The 18,359-nt window shown below is 43.5% G+C and overlaps 1 protein-coding gene across 4 annotated transcripts in view; it reads right to left on the minus strand.

The window, feature by feature from the left end:
- Positions 1-2,777: 2,777 nt before the first annotated feature.
- LOC120022841 (myocyte-specific enhancer factor 2D homolog) overlaps positions 2,778-18,359 on the minus strand; it is a 31,927-nt gene continuing 16,345 nt past the window's right edge. Inside the window, exons 3-12 of one of the 4 annotated variants that reach the window (XM_038966867.1) lie at positions 15,122-15,325; positions 14,564-14,707; positions 14,099-14,312; positions 13,416-13,472; positions 11,395-11,576; positions 9,894-10,020; positions 9,283-9,445; positions 7,508-7,576; positions 6,964-7,011; positions 2,778-6,352 (exon numbers count right to left, since the gene is read on the minus strand). In XM_038966867.1, the coding sequence (XP_038822795.1) occupies positions 5,926-6,352; positions 6,964-7,011; positions 7,508-7,576; positions 9,283-9,445; positions 9,894-10,020; positions 11,395-11,576; positions 13,416-13,472; positions 14,099-14,312; positions 14,564-14,707; positions 15,122-15,325 (1,635 nt within the window). In that variant the 3' untranslated portion in view covers positions 2,778-5,925. The remainder of the gene's footprint in view (positions 6,353-6,963; positions 7,012-7,507; positions 7,577-9,282; positions 9,446-9,893; positions 10,021-11,394; positions 11,577-13,415; positions 13,473-14,098; positions 14,313-14,563; positions 14,708-15,121; positions 15,326-18,359) is intronic. The other 3 variants (XM_038966870.1, XM_038966869.1, XM_038966871.1) reach the window with 3 other exon arrangements.

An 18,359-nucleotide genomic window follows, 5' to 3' on the forward strand; every position in this document is an offset into this window, starting at 1 on the left:
CATTTGTGGGTTCGATTACAGGCTCAAAATGGCCAGAAACATAGACCTTTCTTCTGAAACTCGTCAGTCTATTCTTGTTCTGAGAAATGAAGGCTATTCCATGCGAGAAATTTCCAAGAAACTGAAGATCTCGTACAACGCTGTGTACTACTCCCTTCACAGAACAGCGCAAACTGTCTCTAACCAGAATAGAAAGAGTGAAAGGCACCGGTGCACAACTGATCAAGAGGACAAGTACATTAGTGTCTAGTTTGAAAAACAGACACCTCACAAGTCCTCAACTGGCAGCTTCTAACTGACATTTCTAAGTGACCCCAAACTTTTGAACGGTAGTGTACATATACAGTTGAAGTCAGAAAAGTACATGCACCTTAGCCAAATATATTTAAACTCAGTTTTTCACAATTCCTGACATTTAATCCTAGTAAGAATTCCCCGTCTTAGGTCAGTTAGGATCACCACTTTTTATTTTAAGAATGTGAAATGTCAGAATAATAGTAGAGTGATTTATTTCAACTTTTATTTCTTTCATCACATTCCCAGTGGGTCAGAAGTTTACATACACTCAATTCGTATTTGGTAGCATTGCTTTAAATTGTTTAACTTGGGTCAAACGTTTTGGCTAGCCTTCCACAAGCTTCCCACAATAAGTTGGGTGAATTTTGGCCCATTCCTCCTGACAGAGCTGGTGTAACTGAGTCAGGCTTGTAGGCCTCCTTGCTTGCACATGCTTTTTCAGTTCTGCCCACAAATATTTAATGGGATTGAGGTCAGGGCTTTGTGATGGCTACTACAATACCTTGATTTTGTTGTCCTTAAGCCAGTTTGCCACAACTTTGGAAGTATGCTTGGGGTCATTGTCCATTTGGAAGACCCATTTGCAACTAAGCTTTAACTTCCTGACTGATGTCTTGAGATGTTGCTTCAATATATCCACATAATTTTCCTGCCTCATTAAGCCATCTATTTTGTGAAGTGCACCAGTCCCTCCTGCAGCAAAGCACCAGCACAACATGATGCTGCCACCCCAGTGCTGCACGGTTGGGATTTTGTTCTTCGGCTTGCAGCCTCCCCCTTTTTCCACCAAACATAAGGATGTCATTATGGCCAAACAGTTCTATTTTTGTTTCATCAGACCAGAGGACATTTCTCAAAAAAGTACAATCTTTGTCCCCATGTGCAGTTGCGCACCGTAGTCTGGCTTTTTTTTATGGCAAGTTTGGAGCAGTGGCTTCATCCTTGCTGAGCGGCCTTTCAGGTTATGTCGATATATGACTCGTTTTACTGTGGATATAGATACGTTTGTACCTGTTTCCTCCAGCATCTTCACAAGGTCCTTTTCTGTTGTTCTGGGATTTGCACTTTTCGCACCAAAGTACGTTTATCTCTAGGAGACAGAACGCGTCTCCTTCCTGAGCGGTATGGCGGCTGCGTGGTCCCATGGTGTTTATACTTGCGTACAATTGTTTGTACAGATGAACGTGGTATCTTCAGGCGTTTGGAAATTGCTCCCAAGGATAAACCAGACTTGTGGAGGTCTACAATTTTTTGGGCTTATTTCTTTTGATTTTCCCATGATGTCAAGCAAAGAGGCACTAAGTTTGAAGGTAGGCCTTGAAATACATCCACAGATCACCTCCAATTGATGTCAATTAGCCTATCAGAAGCTTCTAAAGCCATGACAATTTTCTGGAATTTTCCAAACTGTTTAAAGGCACAGTCAACTTAGTCTCTGTAATCTTCTGACCCACTGGAATTGTGATAAAGTGAATTAATCTGTCTAAACAATTGTTGGAAAAATTACTTGTCATGCACGAAGTAGATGTCCTAACCGACTTGCCAAAACTATAGTTTGTTAACAAGAAATTTGTGGAGTGGTTGAAAAATGAGTTAATGACTACAACCTAAGTGTATGTAAACTTCAGACTTCAACTGTATATAACAAAACACACCGACATGTAGCATGCTAATGTTAACTAGCTGACCTGGCACATCGTTGCCCATGAAATAAAGTTAGGCTAGAGAGTAAGCATTTTAGCCAGGTAGCCTAGGACAACAAACTAGAAGCGTGCACTGACAGTCAGAGACCGTTTAGGAGGATGGCATTGGCGTTCCTCTACAAGTAGGGTGAGTCAGCATGTTTTTTCTACTTGCACAGACACAGAAATCAGTACCATTTCACAGCCACATATGTACCTTAAGTTGATTAAACTAAATAGTTTTTGGTATATTTTAGTTGTCACTGTATTTATCTAATCACCTAAGCTTAGAATATGTTGAAGTTGAAATGTTGCTTCAATAGTGGAGGCAGCTCCTGTTTTCGTTGCGACTTGCGGTAACTCTGTGGTTCTAAAATCAGTTGGCCAAAAATGTCAGAAACATGACCTTGCTTGACCATACTGTCGGTCATGTAACTGTTTGTTACAGGCAATATGTTTTGTGGATTTCACCAGACAGAGGTTGCTCTCCGGTTTTGTAATGAAACAAATGTGTGGTTGAATTTATTCTACCACCGTGTCTTGTCTCGGCCTTAGAGATAGATAGAGAGATTATATATATATAGTTTGTACTATAACCTGTTAGTTCATATAGCTTGACGCCGTGATAGATATATATCTATCTCTATCACGGCGTCAAGCTATATGAACTAACAGGTTATAGTACAAACAATTATCACAAAGCATGTGTGATAACACAAGTTGTAATTTGGCTTTTTTCCCCCTGGGTCGGCTTCCCCTTTGATTTTACCCACGCACTGTTGCTGTTCAAAACAGATACCATTTTTCACTCAATGTCTATTTAATATATAAAATACAGTAAAACATACACAAAAAGGATAAGGTTAAGGGACTTGGATACTTTGGTACAACAAAACACTTGTAAAAGCGGTATAGAATGTTCATAACATATCAGTGCATACATTGCATATGAAAATATACACAAAATGTATATAATTCTCAAACAACAAGTCTTTACAACAAAAAACCCAAAGCAGACTAACTGAACACAATATATTATCAATCATTTTCATATATTTTACTTATGCTACATTTTTACGAGGTCGTCTTACTCATTTGTGATGCATTTTGTTAATGTTGTATGTAACATGAGCGTTTCGTATAATCCCATGCATTTACATTTTGTAATTCGTTTTAATTGCTAATTTCAGGTTCCCCCACATAAATATTTTCATATCTTAAATCAATATTGCAGCATTTAACTGGTCTTGTCCTTCATTGCATTTGCCATATCACAATAACTGATCGTGCAATTTTTGCAAGTTGTTTCAAGAAAGGAAACCAGTTTCATATATCATGTATATAAGGGCGATTAAATAAAAAGGTTGAATATCCTACACAAATACCAGAAAAATAAAAGCTCCATAATACAACAATAATAATAATAATAATGTAACTGTCACCAGCACAAATTAACACTTGAAAAATTAAATCTAGAAAACATTCTACACAAGGAAAAGAAAGGGTGAACATTATAGATTGTCTTGAGACTACATTGCTAGATTGGACAGAGAACCTTTTGTACATGAGTGACCTGCAATAGGCAGGGTGTTAAAACCAATCAAGTGTGGTGTCAAATGTCTCATAAACCAAAGAGGGACCTCTCCCTCAGACTGAGGTGGGCATGACGACACAAGTTCAGATAAAAATGTAGTGTGTAGAAAAGAAAACCCTTTGTCAACGAATTGGGCCTTTTGTTCTTCATTCTAGACATTACATTTCTATGTGAAATGTTGCACCCCACTAGATAAGTCACTGGTGCCAGCCATACACACTGAACCCTGGGATTCACCTGAGCAGGCAATGAAACTAAATCTGTGTTGCATAATGGACAGTAGTTACATTTCTAGAAATCAACACCACCTACTTACACATTGTTAAATAGGACATTTGACGAAGCTCACGGCAGAGTGTGAAGCATATGAAAACATGATTTCATATGGGATAAAAAGTCGTTTCAAAAATCGGCAAATTACTTTCAATAAAGTCGCTTTTGTTTGCGCTCAACCTTAGTGTATACTGTAGTTCAAAGTTTGATCATTTTAAGACAAAATGCCATGATTCAATGCAAATGTCACATTGTGCTACTTTCAATAGTAGAATCCATTTCATTTCTATAACTTGTGTTAAAGTGGTCTATCAGTTGACTTTGATAATTGGCGATTGGGTTCAGAGCGTGAGGCCAAAGGACATGTTGACACTGTAGCCAAGCAGGCTTCTAAAGAGAGTGAGAGAACGTGCACACCATCAACACTAGCATTATATTAGGTTACTGAAACAAACTCCCTGGCTACTGCGGCAGGACTCCTGCATCGTAGCTCCAAATTACAATCACACTCATATGCAAACAGATCCACTGAGAGAATGACCACATTGTTTGTTTTAGGGATACCTAGCAAAGTCTATGCAAATATATTCATATGTACACACATCGTCCGTCTTGAAAAGCCAACTGAAGCTATAGAAATATAGAATATGTGTTTTTGAATTCTGCTGAAACAGCTCTTTTGAAACATTGCAAAGAGTTGCAGAAAGCTAAGGGAACATCAAACGCTTTTGTATAATGGGTGATTTTATACAAAGTTTCACTCTTAATTCCCCAAAACGATCTACAGTTAAACAGTTCTAACCTTTAACAACGGGTCTAAAATGCCAAGAACATACCAAATACTTCCCTAAAGAGAGCAACCAGAAGTCCAAAACAAAACTTAAAATATGCATTGCATTGGGGTCTTCTACTAGTAGAATGAGCCTTTAGAAGTCATCTGACGTGTATCCCTGCATCTAACCTCATTTCTGGAGCAACAAAGACTTCAACAATTCCTTCAAAATCAGAATGGAAACAGGTGATGGATGACTCCAAATACATCTGAGCAGAGAGAGGGCAGACGCAAAGGATATGAGTGTTTACTGTTGTTTCATAGAGGTTGTCAGTCATAACTGAACAATATTCTTCAGTGTCCCTCTACCGCGTCCGAGGCATTTGGCATTTAGGAGAAGAGGTTGATATCGGCACTCTGGCAAGGTGCTCATTTTGGCCTTGGCTGACAGTGCCAGTTGACCGCAGAGTGCCACCACCTGAGACTTGGGCGTTGGAAATTTGTGGCAGCGGTAGGATCCATTCCTGTGTATCCCTGACCGACCGGACATCCTGTTTGCCCGTCTGGGTCTCTTCGCTCAGTGCCACCGATGAAGCTGAGCCAGCAATCTTTGCAAACAGCGCTCGTCAACAGTCATTCCCAAAGTGCATTTTGAAGGGGTGGGGGGGCTTTCTGGAAAACAGACAGTGCAAACTGCTAATTATATCTAACAGAACTGAAGAGTCAATTATGGCAGGAAGTCCCACGGTGAAAAGAACCAGCACTTGTCGAGCAAACACAGCATAAAGCCATCCATCATACTGTTACCGATACAGTCGTGCTCAAACTAAATACGTGCCGGTGTCGACTGTGTCGTGTAACGAATCTAGAGTCACTTTTACAAGTGGTATAAACAGCAATGAGCAGTCGAAATGTTTGAGAATGTTCCATTTTAAATCCATCCATTATCCTCAAGTCCTGATTGCGCAAGTGTCAATTCCCATGAAAAACAAACTCAGTTGGAGCAAGAACGCGTCGAGATTCTTTGAGCCCCCATATTCAATGCGCCGCCCCATACAACATCTAACACACTACACCATCCTCCCCTCAGGTGGAACACAAGCCCATACGTTTCTCTCTGCTTTGAGTCCTGGGGAGCTGGGTAGGTGGTTGTGAATTCTTTGGATAGAGGCAGGGAAGAGGGGGTTGTGTGGTGGTGGGTGGCAAATGTCAGTGGGGGGGGGGGGGGGGGGGGGGTTCAGTGTGTGTTGGGGGAGGGGTCTGTGTTCGGGGTGCTTCAGGGGTCGATGACGTTGGCGGCGTGGCCTCTATGTGACCCACGCGTCGAGTCTCATGCGTTTGATGTTGGCCCCCTCCTGCTCCACCTCATTCTGGGCCCGCAGGAGCTCCACCGAAGGGCTGAAGTCAGGAGGCAGGGAACGGCCACGGTTGCCCGCTGCACTTCCGCCGATGCCTCCGCCTGCCCCAGGGTCATCCCGGTCATTGCCGTCGTAGGAGCTGCCGTTGCTGCTGAGGCTGTGGGCGGGGGAACGGCCGGTTGGTGGCTCCAGGCACAGTAGGGAACCAGGGTACTGTGGCGGGGGCACGGTCGTCTGGATGCCCCCTCCAGAGGAGGACGGCGGGGGGCACGGTGAGCGGCGGTCTCGGCCGGGCGAGATGGGTTCAGACTTGATGCTCACATTGGAGTTGGTGTTGACAGTCAGCATGGCGCCCTGAGGTATGTGGCCCACCGGCCTGAGCATCAGAGAGAGAAGTGCAGGAGATGGGAGGGGAAACATGGACAAAGAGCCACAGCATAGAGATGGAAATTAAGAAAGAGAAGGAAGACAAGATGGAAGAGAGTCAGTTTCATCTGACAATCAATTACAATATATTGCAAAACAAGCATAGTGACAGGCTTCTGATGTGAAGTTTCAGACACAACCCCTTATTACAAGACAGAGCACCAACAAGGCATAGTGGTAGCAACACCATTTGAGTCAATGATCAAATCCATTCCAAGCAATTGACAAGCAAAAGTAACCCTCAAGCTCCCAAAATCCATACAAAAACAAGCCAACAGCATTAGAAAAGCATGAAATTGCCTGTGTATGAAGGCAGGTGATTTGGCAAAGGGATCATGGCGGCTATGGAAAATTATTATCCAGAAACTGGGTTTTTCAGAAATTCCGGTTGGAGAATTCCCGGTTCCAGAATTTCTGAAAAACCTGGGAACTTTGGTAAAGTTTCTAGAATTTTGCAACCTTACACCCGTTTAAGAAAAGGTGGAAACCACCATCACAGAATTGACATGCCGGGGCAGCCAAAAGCACACAGACATTACACAGTACGGAGAAATACAGTACCGGCCCAACCACTCATCTCTACCCAAGAGGAGGTTGGACTGCGAGGCGCTGTGGGGAGAAAGAAACATTGGAGACACTTGCAAAAGAAAAATGACAGTATGTAGCTATGCATGTGAAAGGTGTGCAAGGGGTGTATGAGTATTCCCCAATCTACCTATCCATCTATACAGCAATTTAAACAAGCATAGATGGATAATACATTTATGGAGAGATCATAAATAGATTGAAGTTGAGCCCAATCCCATTTCTTCCAATATAGGAGCATAAAAAAAAACATTTCAGGTGCGGAAAATTACATTTCATGATTTTCATAAGTGGTCTCTGGACAGTGTTGCCAGATTCAATGTTGGGCAGTCCTATGGTTAATGCTAATTTGTCACCCTGTGGAAAAGACAACTCCCTCCCTTTATAATAACAGACTTTGCATGTGTGTGTGTAAGTACAGTATAATTGACATTGTCCTGAAAAACATTGTTCTGAAAAGGGGTTGTGTGAAAACATAGACTAGAGAACAGTCCCCAACCACCCGAAGGTACACATTCACCTCAGATTGGCTGCCAGACTGGAGATCTGGCTAGACAATTCCCCGCTCTGTTTGTCCATGCCCCACATGCTGTGGACAAGAGGAGAGAACACACTCAGTCACACAGGCTACTGAGGCTGAGTGTGTGTGTGTGTGTGTGTGTGTGTGTGTGTGTGTGTGTGTGTGTGTGTGTGTGTGTGTGTGTGTGTGTGTGTGTGTGTGTGTGTGTGTGTGTCTGCGCGCGGTGGCAATTTTGACCTCTACAATTTGGGTCAGTTGCCCAACTGAGGATTTGGCTGGGCTGGGGTATTGGTACTAGCAGTGGGATCCATTTTAACCTCTGCTGTTTGGGACAAACCGTGACTTCTCTCCTTAAGGCCTGGAAGACCCGCCCGTTAACAGCTTTGCAGGTTCTAAGGAAATATGCTTTCCTGCTTTCCTGTATGCAGTTTATATATGTTTGCAAATGTATCAAAAAACTAAAACAGAAATACCTTATTTACATAAGTATTCAGACCCTTTGCTATGAGACTCGAAATTGAGCTCAGGTGCATCAGGTTTCCATTGATCATCCTTGAGATGTTTCTACAACTTGGAGTCCACCTGTGGTAAATTCAATTGATTGGACATGATTTGGAAATGCACACCTGTCTATATAAAAGTTAACAGTTGACAGTGCATGTCAGAGCAAAAACCAGTGCATGTCAGAGCAAAAACCAAGCCATAAGGTCGAAGGAGTTGTCCGTAGAGCGCCAAGACAGGATTGTGTAGAGGCACAGATCTGGGGAAGGCTTCCAAAACATTTCTGTAGCATTGAAGGTCCCCAAGAACACAGTGGCCTCTATCATTTTTTTAAATGGAAGAAGTTTGGAACCACCAAGACTCTTCCTAGAAAAACTGAGAAATCGGGGGAGAAGGGCCTTGGGTCAGGGAGGTGACCAAGAACCCCATGGTCACTGACAGACAGAGCTCCAGAGTTCCTCTGGAGCAAAGTACAGAGAGATCCTTGATGAACGTACTCCAGAGCGCTCAGGACATCAGACTGGAGCGAAGGATCACCTTCCAATAGGACAACGACCCTAATCACACAGCCAAGACAACGCATGAATGGCTTTGGGACAAGTCTCTGAATGTCCTTGACTGGCCCAGCCAGAGCCCATACTTGAACCCAATCAAACATTTCTGGAGAAGAATAGGAGAAACTCCCCAAATACAGGTGTGCCAATCGTCATATCCAAGAAGACTCCAGGCTGTAACCGCTGCTAAAGGGGCTTCAACAAAGTACTGAGTAAATGGTCTGAATACTTATATAAATGTGATATTTCATTTTTTTTTTTTTGTCATTATGGGATATTGTTTGTAGATTGCTGAGGGGAAAAAAACAGTACATTTTAGAATAAGGCTGTAACGTAACAAGATTTGGAAAATCTGAATACTTTCCGAAGGCACTGTACATGGGATCTGACCAAAGATAATTTGGTATTTGATCAGTATATGAACTTCAATCAAATCCTGTATGAGTCACAACCCCCCCCCCCCCCCCTGAAAAAACCAATGGTGCTTTATGATGAGAAGGATCTGGGTTGGCGTATGTCAGTGAGACCAATTCACAGACCCCTTCCAAAGAATGTGAATTGCTTGCAGCTACAAATGACATGGGGACACTATGCTACATGACAGGAATGGTCAGTCACAGTGTTTTTGATGGACAGGTCGACAGTCGTCGATTGGTTTGTAGAGAACGGAGGAGGGCTTCATGGTTGCTTTGTGACATGGCAATGCAAGGATGGACTTACACCAAGTTGCTAAGCGACGCCAGACTAAGTTGTTGCTGTTGTTGATGTTGCTGCTGCTGCTGCTGGGATAAAGACTGTTGCCATGGAGCGTTGCCTTGCAGCAGGCCGCCTGGTGACGCCAGGGCGTGGAGAGCGGTGATGTCAGCGCTCGTCAGCTGGTATTCTGAGGGAAGCGAAAAACAGAGGGAAAACTGTTGCACATTTCCTTACATGTGCTGTCATTTTTTTATTAAATCAAACTTAATCTACTGTATATAGGAACTCAAACTCTCTGTGCAGCTGTGGTGCATTTTGCAGCTCGTTGTTACTCCCTCTTTGCTACTCTGAAACTACTGATCTTCGATAACATCAAGTGTCAGGGAGAAATGAAAACTAGAAGGACTGTGCACAGAGTTGTGCAATCCTAACCTACAGTGTGTGTGCAGTATATATCAGTGGAGGCCGGCTCATAATAATGTCTGAAATGGAGTCAATGGAGTGGTATCAACCACATGGGTTTGATGCCATTCCATTGACTGCATTCCAGCCATTATTATAAGCCGTCCTCCGCTGGTATATACAATACAAGCATGTATAAGCATTTGTAGCTATCTGCTCATGCTTCAGGTAACCTGTGTTGTAAGCTGTTGGCATGGCGGAGAAGGGCATCCCCTGCGCCAGGAGGCTGGGCGTTGTCACGGAGACCACCGGTGTGGTGAGCATCTGGGTCACTTGTGCACCGGCCAAACGCTGGGCATTCTGGGAAGAAAGGAGATGAGGGAGACTGTTAGAAATAAACAAATAAACAAAGAATTTGAACCTTGGTGTTGGACAGAACTGAGCGACATGTTTAAAACCCCTGTGTATTCAATGAATGGAACTTTTGACATGCTTGAATGTCGACACGGTTGGATTCATGACAAGCTACGACTTTCAAAATGTCTCTCGTATTAGGTAGAGGTGGTGTTGGGAGACATCTTGTGACATCATGCATCAACACACATAATAGTAGTGGTGGCATTGCCAGGTGAACGCGAGCCTTAAAGGTATAGTTCACTTAAAATTTCTAGCTGGAAATAAGCCAACTTCAAAAAGTGAACTATCCCTTTCAATGTATGCCATTCATCGTTTGGGTAACCCCATGCAGTTTCCAGATGGACAGGGAACGTGCTGCGAGGTGGTGGCGGTGGCAAACTGCCAAGGGAAATGACACCCGTCATGCTACCCAATGGTGTCAGGGTTTGACGGAAGAAAATGGGCCTACAAACAATGTAGATGAGCCGAATGAGGTGTGTGGCGAAAAATCGTCCAAAGTTGCTGCTAACGTTCCCACTGATAGATGCTAGCATTGCTTGAAAGCTACCTTTATTTTTCCCTTTAAAATACACAAACTGATCATAGTTGTATGAATATATGCAATCATGCTGGAATCGCATAACCTCGACCCTAAAGCCACATGCAGTCAGGTGGCAACCATAAACCCATGACCATACCGCCACATGCCATTGGACTAAAGACAAAGAAGCCATCTATACTTTGGGCTTAAATGACGAGTTGCGTTGCACACTTGTGACCATGTGAATGGAGGGGGGTGGGCAACAGTCATCGGCACATGCGAGTGACGGGAGAGAAAGATTCACCTCGCTCACCATCTCCAGCTCATCATCTGTCTGCAAAGGGACGGGAGCGGAGATAATTACACCACTGACCTTTCTCTGAACTCAAAACAGTCATCTCTAGTTTAGACCGACCGTTGACTAAAGGTCATGCTGGAGAGAAGACAGTAATCATAGAGAGGAAAAGGTCCTGTTTGTCAATGATAATATATATATTACAGATATACTATAGTGTATAATACAATCTTCTTCTTTTTTTAGAACCTTTGCTTACTCTAGATTGCCAAAACACAACCTGTGCAATCTGGAACTTCCATGCTAGATTTCACTCGTTACAAAACTGAGATGACCCTGTGCATATTAAGTGTCAAAGTTTGTAGAAGGGGAATATTCACAACCTATGTAAATTATTATTTTGATGCAATTAAAAAAGGTGACCAAACACAGAGAGGTCCCATTTAGTCTGGTAAAGCCTGGTTGGCCCTGGTTAGACCTGGTTCGGCATGGTTGAGCTCACCATCTGCATCAGGCTCTTCCCACCCTGAGTGGTGATTACCCGGATGTCTGGCTTGCGGCTGTTGACCATCTGTGGGCTCTGAGGCGGAGGTGGGGACTTGGCCGGAACTACTTTCCCCAGGCTGTTGCCGTTGGACACCGAGAGGAGGCCCGGGGAGGCCCTGGCACTGATGTAACCGTTAGCTGAAGGGGGAAAAGGAAGAGAGAACCTCCAAAGATAAAACAGCTTGCAGGTAAATCAACACCTAAGCACAGCAGGAATTGTTTAATGCATGTAGAAGATGGAACCTCTGACAGATGTTAAGTATTTTCTTTCATGGTCACCGATCTGAAAGGAGCTTATATATGACATACAGCAAAGAGCCTATATGGTCTCCGAGGAAATGAGATGGAGGGTCTGCCTTCATGGTTTGTGCAATGCGATCATCTGAATGAGCGATAATCACTTAAAGCGGGCCAGATGCGACATAACAGCCACAGACAGAAAATCCTACAAGTGGTTGCTAAAATGGCAGTCCTCAAAACAGTTTGTTATGGACTTGGGGCTGGGGTAAGCTACGACGCAATTAATAAACTTGCCCTACTGTCAAAGTGTGTCTTGCAAGATCACATAGGCCTAATGATTAGTTTTGTATTTTACATAATAGAACCGAATATAATAGCATAGTAAGCCTACAGTATATTACTTTATACCAAAAACACTTTCTTAGGAGCTTTTAGGATAGTTAAGCTCACTGAAGCTGAACAGTCCCCAAAAATGATCATGCGGACAAAACTCAACAGTGTGCGCCACCAGGCAGGATAAAGTCTGTGCTTGGATTGAACATAAAATACAAGACTAATAGTTTGAACACCATCTGCTCTGATTCGCTCACCAAACAGTCACTCAAGAAGATCTAAATGCACATTCCCATGAAACTGATTGAGATCAAATGATAGGCCATCATCACTGCATCTGCAAGCCAATCTCTGTTCGAAATGTAACTTTTTCTTGAGACAATGTGGTGGGCGTAGGCCGACGTTGCAATTGGAGGATGTATTGTATGCATATTCTATAATGATATTCAATTGGCTACATACAGTATGTCGGTACAAACTGAGAAATGATGACCCCCCCAAAAAAGAAAAATAAATAGCTCCTGCACCTAAAAAAAAGAAAATAGCACTACACCACTGGATGGGGGACAGACACCCCTGATGTACTCCCAACACACGACTCAATAACAAACAATGCTTTGATTGAAAAAAATAAAATATGTGTCCGTAGTCATCTCGCATGGCTCGTGAGCTGTGAGAAGGTGTACATTCCACAGCAAAAAGTACATTGATTACACAGAAAAACACGTTGACGTGCGTGTCACACAACATGACAAAATATCTTTACATCATAATCTCAGCTATCCCTGGACTGAATTCTTCAGCCATAACGCTAGGCACCTCCCTCTATCCAAAAGCCTGGGGCTAGATTTGATTTCTCCCCAAGGGAGGGTTGACACCTGAACTTTCTGGGTCTCCCTCTCTACCTGCCACCCTCCCGCATTGCTCCGGTGTCTATCCAGACAAGTGCTGGGGATTCCAGACACGCCAGCTGACGTCAACGGTGACATTCCCAGATGATCCGGGGCAGTCCCAGTAATTACTGTGACAGTAATGGCAGAGAAGGGAGGGAGAGGAACTACTAAGGACATGGGTGGAGTATATGACTACTCTTGGCAATGTGTCAAGCATCAAATGTTTTTCACTTTCCTTTACTTTCCCTAGTCTTTTAGCAGGCCCTTTGCTTGAAAAAAAGCAACATCCGCATTTCTAAAATGCTGATATTTATTGAGACTTTTGGAAACGTTTTCTGTCATTTGAGCATCTCAATAAATCATCGTGGGAGCAAATCAGAGTACGGGCATTTGTGTCTAGCGCCTAAGATATTGGATTAATTTGTAGTTTTTCACTGGGTACACCGATTTCTTAGAGCGTAGTATTGTCAGTAGCAGTGGTATTGTAGAGTAGTCTGTCAAGGTTACTCACGGACTGGACTTGGGCAGCCACCATTTGAGTTGTTCAAGTCACCTCCGAGCATAGCACCTGTTGAAATGATGAACACTGGCTGAGAAAGGAAAATATGAACATTCCTACTAGAAGGACTAGTAGGACACTGAATTTAAATGTTTATTACTTTCACCTACATTACAAGTATTCAGATATTTTCTATTTAAAAATACAAGTAGTTGAATATTGGAATGTATTGGCAAGTATAAATAAATGCTCCCATACATTTGAACCCAGGTCCTAGGAGTATTTGAAATAAATGTATTTAGAAGAAAAGTATTAAAATATTTTCAAATGCTAAGCTATTTATAAAAGTTATTTAAAAATACTTTCAAATACTTCCAATAAAAGTAGTTGATTTCAGCCACATTATTTGAAAATACCCAAGTTATCTGGATTCATGGCTTCAGAACAACTTATTGATTTGGAACAGGGTCTTGTTCATTTGGCACCAAATAGACTGAAACATGGAGGGACTACCTGGAGTTAAAAAACGCTCATATTCGTTTTCTGTTGCAAATCATTTTAAACGTTTTCCATTGCATGTCATGATGAACATGACCCTGGTTATGGCAGAGCACAGAGTTTGTGTGGAGAGAAAAGATGACAACCTAATTTCCTCCACATGCCACAGTAGAAGGCGCTCCCGCTCTTTCGCTCACCTGCGCTGGCCGGTCGCTGTGGCAACCCGGGAGATACTGTGTTTCTCTGGAGCGCCGGTGGCTGGGGTGACAGGTGGTGGTTGTCAGAGAGCGATGACGACGTCACGTAGGAGGTGGTCACCATGGCGTTCCCAGGGTTACTGAACTGCAATGCGTTCTGATTAGAGGCCTGGACGGTGACGGGCACAGAGAATGTGGGGGGCGGGACCGAAGACTGAAAGATGAGAGAATTGACAGTTAGCACTTTTCAACCATGTTTCAGGCCTCTTGACATTTGATAGACAATGGAAGAATAGCAGTTTGATACTGCTCTAGGTGAAAGGGAGCTTCCACCAGTGTTCCTCAAACCTCTATTTGAGTACCACCAGCCAGTGCACTTATTTGACCTATCCCAGTACTAGCAGCCGTACTAGGTGATTGTGGCAAGCTAAGGGCAAGGGGTTTTAGATTGGGGGAGATACTTACACTTACACCGTAGCGCTTGAAGAGAATGTCTAGGTCTTCGGTGGTCTTGCGGTATTTGTCGTCGTTCAGGGGGCTCTGGTCGATGGAGTCCTCGCCGTCCGGCTCGGGACTTTCGCAACCGCTGAAGCCTTTCTTTCGCAACGTCTGTGATGACAGGGTTTAAAAGAGCAGAGGGAGAGGAAAAGATGACACGGAAGGTGGAGGTTAGTCTGACTGAATATGAACTAGTGCACACGAGAGTTTCAGACTTCCGGCTCTGGCAAGAAGACACACAGCTCAGTTCTGAGACAACATCCCCATTCCCTCTCTGGCTGCTATTTGCGTTCCACAACACTAGAGGCTACAGAAAGGCGACACGACACCGTGGCTGCAAATACGGTTCGTTGTTCTGCCAAGAACTGGGTTCAAAGCGGTTAACTGCGCGTGATTGAGCTTGCCTGGTGTAGTGGGACCAATGGAATAGTCACAAAAGCGCAAACCCCGCCCACCTGGCATTCCAGGCAGGCTCAAGCAAAATCTGTACGTTTAGAGGCTGATGGCTCTTTTTGATTGCTTTACCTCGATGATGTCAGCGTTGGTCCGGCTCTCGTGGGGCTCGTTGTACTCGGTGTATTTGAGCAGGACTTTGTCCATGTCGGTGCTGGCGTACTGGAACAGCTTGTTGGAGTGGTTGAAGATGATGAGGGCGATCTCACAGTCACACAGCACGCTCAGCTCGTACGCCTTCTTCATCAGGCCAAACTTCCTCTTGGTGAACGTCACCTGGATGGGAGGAGATTTATTTATTCTCTATTACATTTATTAATATAAGCACTTTTGCCATCAGCATTGTCACAAAGTCCTTTACGTAATAACATAACGGAGGGAGGTGGAAAGTGCTTGCAGAGGTTGAGAAAGGAAGGCGTGTTGTGGTGTGTCTGTAGAGGGTAAATTCATGTCATTAACACATCAGGCACCGTTACAAATCTGAGTGAACCGACAGTGCGGGTTTCCTTTACCTGCTATTCATTTCAATTGGTGCCACCGTCAGGTTCTTCAGTGACGTTTTCATTAGGGCACACTGTAGCAAAATGCTTCAAAACATTGTGCCACGAAAAACGTCTCCCTCCATTTCAGACTGTTTTCTTCAGTTTCATGCCGAATGAACATGTCCCAGCTTTGCCAACTAATCACAGTTCTCTACCCCCCCCCCCCCCCCCCCCCAACTCTCCTTCCCCATTTCTCAGATCCATGAACATATAAATGAGATGATTTGATAAAACTGATAAGGGCCTTTAATATCCTATCTTCTCACACATACGACACAAAACGCACACGCAAGCAAGTGCGCACAAGCACACGGAAGTGCAATAGGGGACAAGGAAGGGTGTAACATCTACTGGGGTTATGCTTTTGTAATACGCTATTATGCAACGCTACTGTAGTGATACGTGACCTTTGGTCAGCAATTCTGGATTTGATTTGAACGTTTCGTGTATCCATGTTGTGTGTGTACATTTCTGAATTACTGGAGGCAATAACAGTTGTTATTGGGGAGGAATGTAGGAATGTGAATGAGGAACATCTGTCACTGAATAACTGACAAACCGACCATAGCCGTGTACCGGTTTTATGTATTTTGCTTATGTACAACCAGGAAGATTATTTTCATGTTTAACCATTCATGACTAATAAATTAATCTAAATCGGAACATCAGTCAAATAGCAGGGTGGTGGTTGTTAACTCTATACCCATTTGTGAACAAGAACCGTAACAGATGACTCCTTGAAAATGAGAAACTCACTTGCACATACAGTACAATTGCACATTTTTCCCAAAACAGTAGCACACAGACACCCCTACAATCGCCCACAATCTCACACACACACACTTTTACCATTTCAAAACACTCAACTTTTTAAAACACACACACAGAGACAGAGATCAGTAACTTCTGTCCCTGATATTTCTGTGTCCACTGGCCTGCAGCTGCTGTGGGCGGATTGATTTATCTGGAGCAGCTGTCCGCAGAGCTATGTGTGTGATCTGATTGACTCCATGCTGGTTTAAACTCTGTGCCTGCTCAGCCTGAAACACTATGCACTCTCAGAAAGGGCCATGGGAGCACGAGCGCTCCATTCAAGTCCAACACAAACACCCTCAAAACAAACAAAGATGCACAAACCCAGAAAACAGTAACATTACACTACAACACTGATAGGATGTTCGTTAAAATGGGCACAGTGACACTAACATAGAGAAAGATATACATTTGCACTTGGGTTGGGCAGTATCCAAATGTTCATGTCATATAATCCTTCATACATCCCGGGATTTAAGGTATTACCGGCTTAGTACACTAGGGGGTGCCAAAACACAAAAGAGCCCATTGGGCATCAACTACCAGAATGCTATCAAAATTAGCCCAAATAGTAGCGAATTTCCATGGAGGCTGCTAGCTAAACATGCTAATGAGAGCAACAAAAAAAAGTAGAATTGCAAAAGACAGGCAGTCCAACTCATAAAGTGATACATATATAAGTAGGAGCTACCAAATGTCATTTTTGGTGAGTTTGGACATTTCCAAGCGACATTGTGCAAATTAACAGTACTGGCTCTAAAGCAGCACACCTGTGTCTGTGTGGAGTCTGGAGTCGTAAGGGCAACGGGCCTGCCTGTTCTGCTCAGAGAACATGGGGGAGGAGCAGACAGGCCGAGAATGGAGAGGAGAAAAAAAGAATTCAAAAGATATCTGTACAGCTGTCACTGCTAACTCATCCTTAGGCCATTGACTTCCCAAATACGGCAGGAAGCCAACACAATATGATGTTTTAAGCAGACCACCATAGTCCCTGTGCCGAAAAAACACTAAGTAACCTGCCTAAAACTTACGACCCGTAGCACTCACGTCTGTAGCCATGAAGTGTATATCTCACTGGTCACCCCCAAAGCCAATTCCTCCTTTCCTTCCAGTTCTCTGCTGCCAATGACTGGAACGAACTGCAAAAACCACTGAAGCTGGAGACCCATATCTCCCTTACTAGCTTTAAACACCAGCTATCAGAGCAGCTCACAGATCACTGCACATAGCCCACCTGTAATTAGCCCATCCAACTACCTCATCCCCATACTGTATTTATTTATATTGCTCCTTTGCACCCCAGTATCTCTATTTGCACATTCATCTTCTGCACATCTACCATTCCAGTGTCTAATTGCTATATTGTACTTTGCCACCATGGCCTATTTATTGCCTTACCTCCCTTATCTTACCTCATTTGCACTCACTGTATATATATTTTTTCCCCCTACTGTATTATTGACTGTATGTTTGTTTATTCCATGTGTAACTCTGTGTTGTTGTATATGTCAAACTGGTGTGCTTTTTCTTGGCAAGGTCGCAGTTGTAAATGAGAACTTGTTCTCAACTAGCCTACCTGGTTAAATAAAGGTGAAATGAAAAAATAATTTAAAAGTGCTTTGAAAGGCTGGTCATGGCTCACATCAACACCATTATCCCAGAAACCCTAGACCCACTCCAATTTGCATACCACCCTAACAGATCCACAGATGATGCAATCTCTATTGCACTCCAGACTGCCCTTTCCCACCTGGACAAAATTAATACCTATGTGAGAATGCTATTCATTGATTACAGCTCAGCGTTCAACACCATAGTGCCCTCAAAGCTCATCACTAAGCTAAGGACCCTGGAACACCTCCCTCTGCAACTGAATCCTGGACTTCCTGGCGGGCCGCCCCCAGGTGGTATGGGTAGGTAACAACACATCTGCCACGCTGATCCTCAACACAGGG

The sequence above is a fragment of the Salvelinus namaycush genome, chromosome 27, assembly GCF_016432855.1.
Source record: "Salvelinus namaycush isolate Seneca chromosome 27, SaNama_1.0, whole genome shotgun sequence".
In the NCBI taxonomy this organism is placed as follows: Eukaryota; Metazoa; Chordata; class Actinopteri; order Salmoniformes; family Salmonidae; genus Salvelinus; species Salvelinus namaycush.